This window comes from Limulus polyphemus, unplaced genomic scaffold (assembly GCF_000517525.1).
Source record: "Limulus polyphemus unplaced genomic scaffold, Limulus_polyphemus-2.1.2 Scaffold6238, whole genome shotgun sequence".
NCBI classification, from domain to species: Eukaryota; Metazoa; Arthropoda; class Merostomata; order Xiphosura; family Limulidae; genus Limulus; species Limulus polyphemus.
In genome coordinates, this window is record NW_013671848.1 from 50,791 (window position 1) to 52,828 (window position 2,038).

Here is a 2,038-nt window from a genome sequence, read left to right on the forward strand (position 1 = left end):
TGTTGTGGCTATCTATCCAGGTGTATTGTTGTGGCTATCTATCCAGGTGTATTGTTGTGGCTATCTATCCAGGTGTATTGTTGTGGCTATCTATCCAGGTGTATTGTTGTCCAGGTGTATTGTTGTAGCTATCCAGGTGTACTGTTGTGGCTATCTATCCAGGTGTATTGTTGTCCAGGTGTATTGTTCTGGCTATCCAGATGTATTGTTGTGGCTATCCAGGTGTATTGTTGTAGCTATCCAGGTGTATTGTTGTAGCTATCCACATGTAGTTAGCCACAACAATACATATAGTTAGCCACAACAATAGATCTAGTTAGCTGCAACAATACATGTTGATACCTGCAACAATATGTGGATAGCTGCAACAATACATGTGGATAGCTGCAACAATACATCTGGATAGCTGCAACAATACATCTGGATAACTACAACAATACATCTGGATAACTACAACAATACATTGTATTGTTGCAGCTATCCACATGTATTGTTGCAGCTATCCACATGTATTGTTGCAGCTATCCACATGTATTGTTGCAGCTATCCACATGTATTGTTGCAGCTATCCACATGTATTGTTGCAGCTATCCACATGTATTGTTGCAGCTAACTAGATCTATTGTATCACACATTATAATTTAAAGGAGTGATTTCAATTGCGTTTACAAAATTGGATCAGTATAATCGTCAGCCACCTAGCGTCAATAAAACTACCAATTAAAATAAACATAACATGTGCTCTAACTTAGGATAAATTTTAATTTTAGACATAAGTATCTTATTGACGAATTTACATTATACTTACCACTGTAAGTTTACTGTCATAGACGCTTGCGCCCTCTAGAGGATAAAGAGGACTATTGTGGCCAACTTGACGTTCCCAATCACCGTGGAAATCGTAGGTCATAACATTAAACATATCTAGATGTCTAGAAAAAATAGCAGAAGTATCACTATCATGTTCTCAATATGTTCAGGAATATTTTCATAACTAACAAACAATATGTTGTTCTCATGTTGACTGATTAGTAGCATGTTGACTGATTACAGATATCATTTCTAAATAGAAGTAGCTAACCGTTTTGCTTTTATCGGGAGATTTTTTGTTAAGCTCAAAGCTACACAATAGGTTATCTTTGCTGTGCCCTCTGCCAATTCTTCGACGTTATTTACTTTCAAAGATGGAGTCGTTCAAATTCGGGGTAAAAGCCATGAAATATGTTCAGTTAGCATTCAAAATAAACTTGTACCAAACAGAAAATTATAGAATTATACAACAGTTTTCGAAAGTTAACCAGAAACGTAAAACAGCAACAACAACAAAAAAAAACCCTACTTGTTCAGCTCTTTGACGTCATATCCCACAGCTATTGCTTCGACGTTTCCAGGAACACTGGCTGAAAGAAGTAGCTGAGGTTTCTGGGAAAATTTAGCTTCTCCTGCAAAGGCTTCTTTTAGATCCTGTGAAAAGTACAAAATTGTGTTACAGAGGCCGTCTTAGTTGTTTCAAAGATTCAGAAGATCACGGTGTTCAATGTTGCCCTGTTTGTACAGAAGGCTACACCGTGTTCAATGTTGCCCTGTAAGTACATAATGGATATCGTATTATTTTCTTACTTTGGCACTATAATTCAAAAGGAGTTGATGTTGTGTCGTGTTCATGATTTGGCACCATAGTTGAACAGAACTGAATATTATTTCGTGTTCATGTTTTGGTCTGTGAAAGTAACATTTTATGAGTTTTTGTACCAGTTCATGATTTGTTTCAATTTTGTTTTGTTTGCACACTTCGAACCTATGTGAATTTTCAAACTATTAGTTTAAAGCTCCAACGTTGTTGGTTACACAATTTATTTATTTTAAGTTTTATAAATAAGCATGTCTTTACTCTCTACGAATCACTAGAGGGCAGCACAAAACAGCAAAGTGGTTTGTTTGTTTTTGAATTTCGCGCAAAGCTACACGAGGGCTATCTGCGCTAGCCGTCACTAATTTAGCAGTGTAAGACTAGAGGGAAGGCAGCTAATCATCACCA

At 36.7% G+C, this 2,038-nt stretch overlaps 1 protein-coding gene across 1 annotated transcript in view; it reads right to left on the reverse strand.

The window, feature by feature from the left end:
- The window catches only part of LOC106473510 (acidic mammalian chitinase-like), a gene marked incomplete at its 5' end in the record, with an annotated part of 6,666 nt that extends 5,202 nt beyond the window's left edge, over window positions 1-1,464 (reverse strand). Inside the window, 2 exons of the mRNA XM_022401934.1 lie at window positions 809-932; window positions 1,340-1,464. Of these exons, the coding sequence (XP_022257642.1) occupies window positions 809-932; window positions 1,340-1,464 (249 nt within the window). The remainder of the gene's footprint in view (window positions 1-808; window positions 933-1,339) is intronic.
- Window positions 1,465-2,038: the final 574 nt, after the last annotated feature.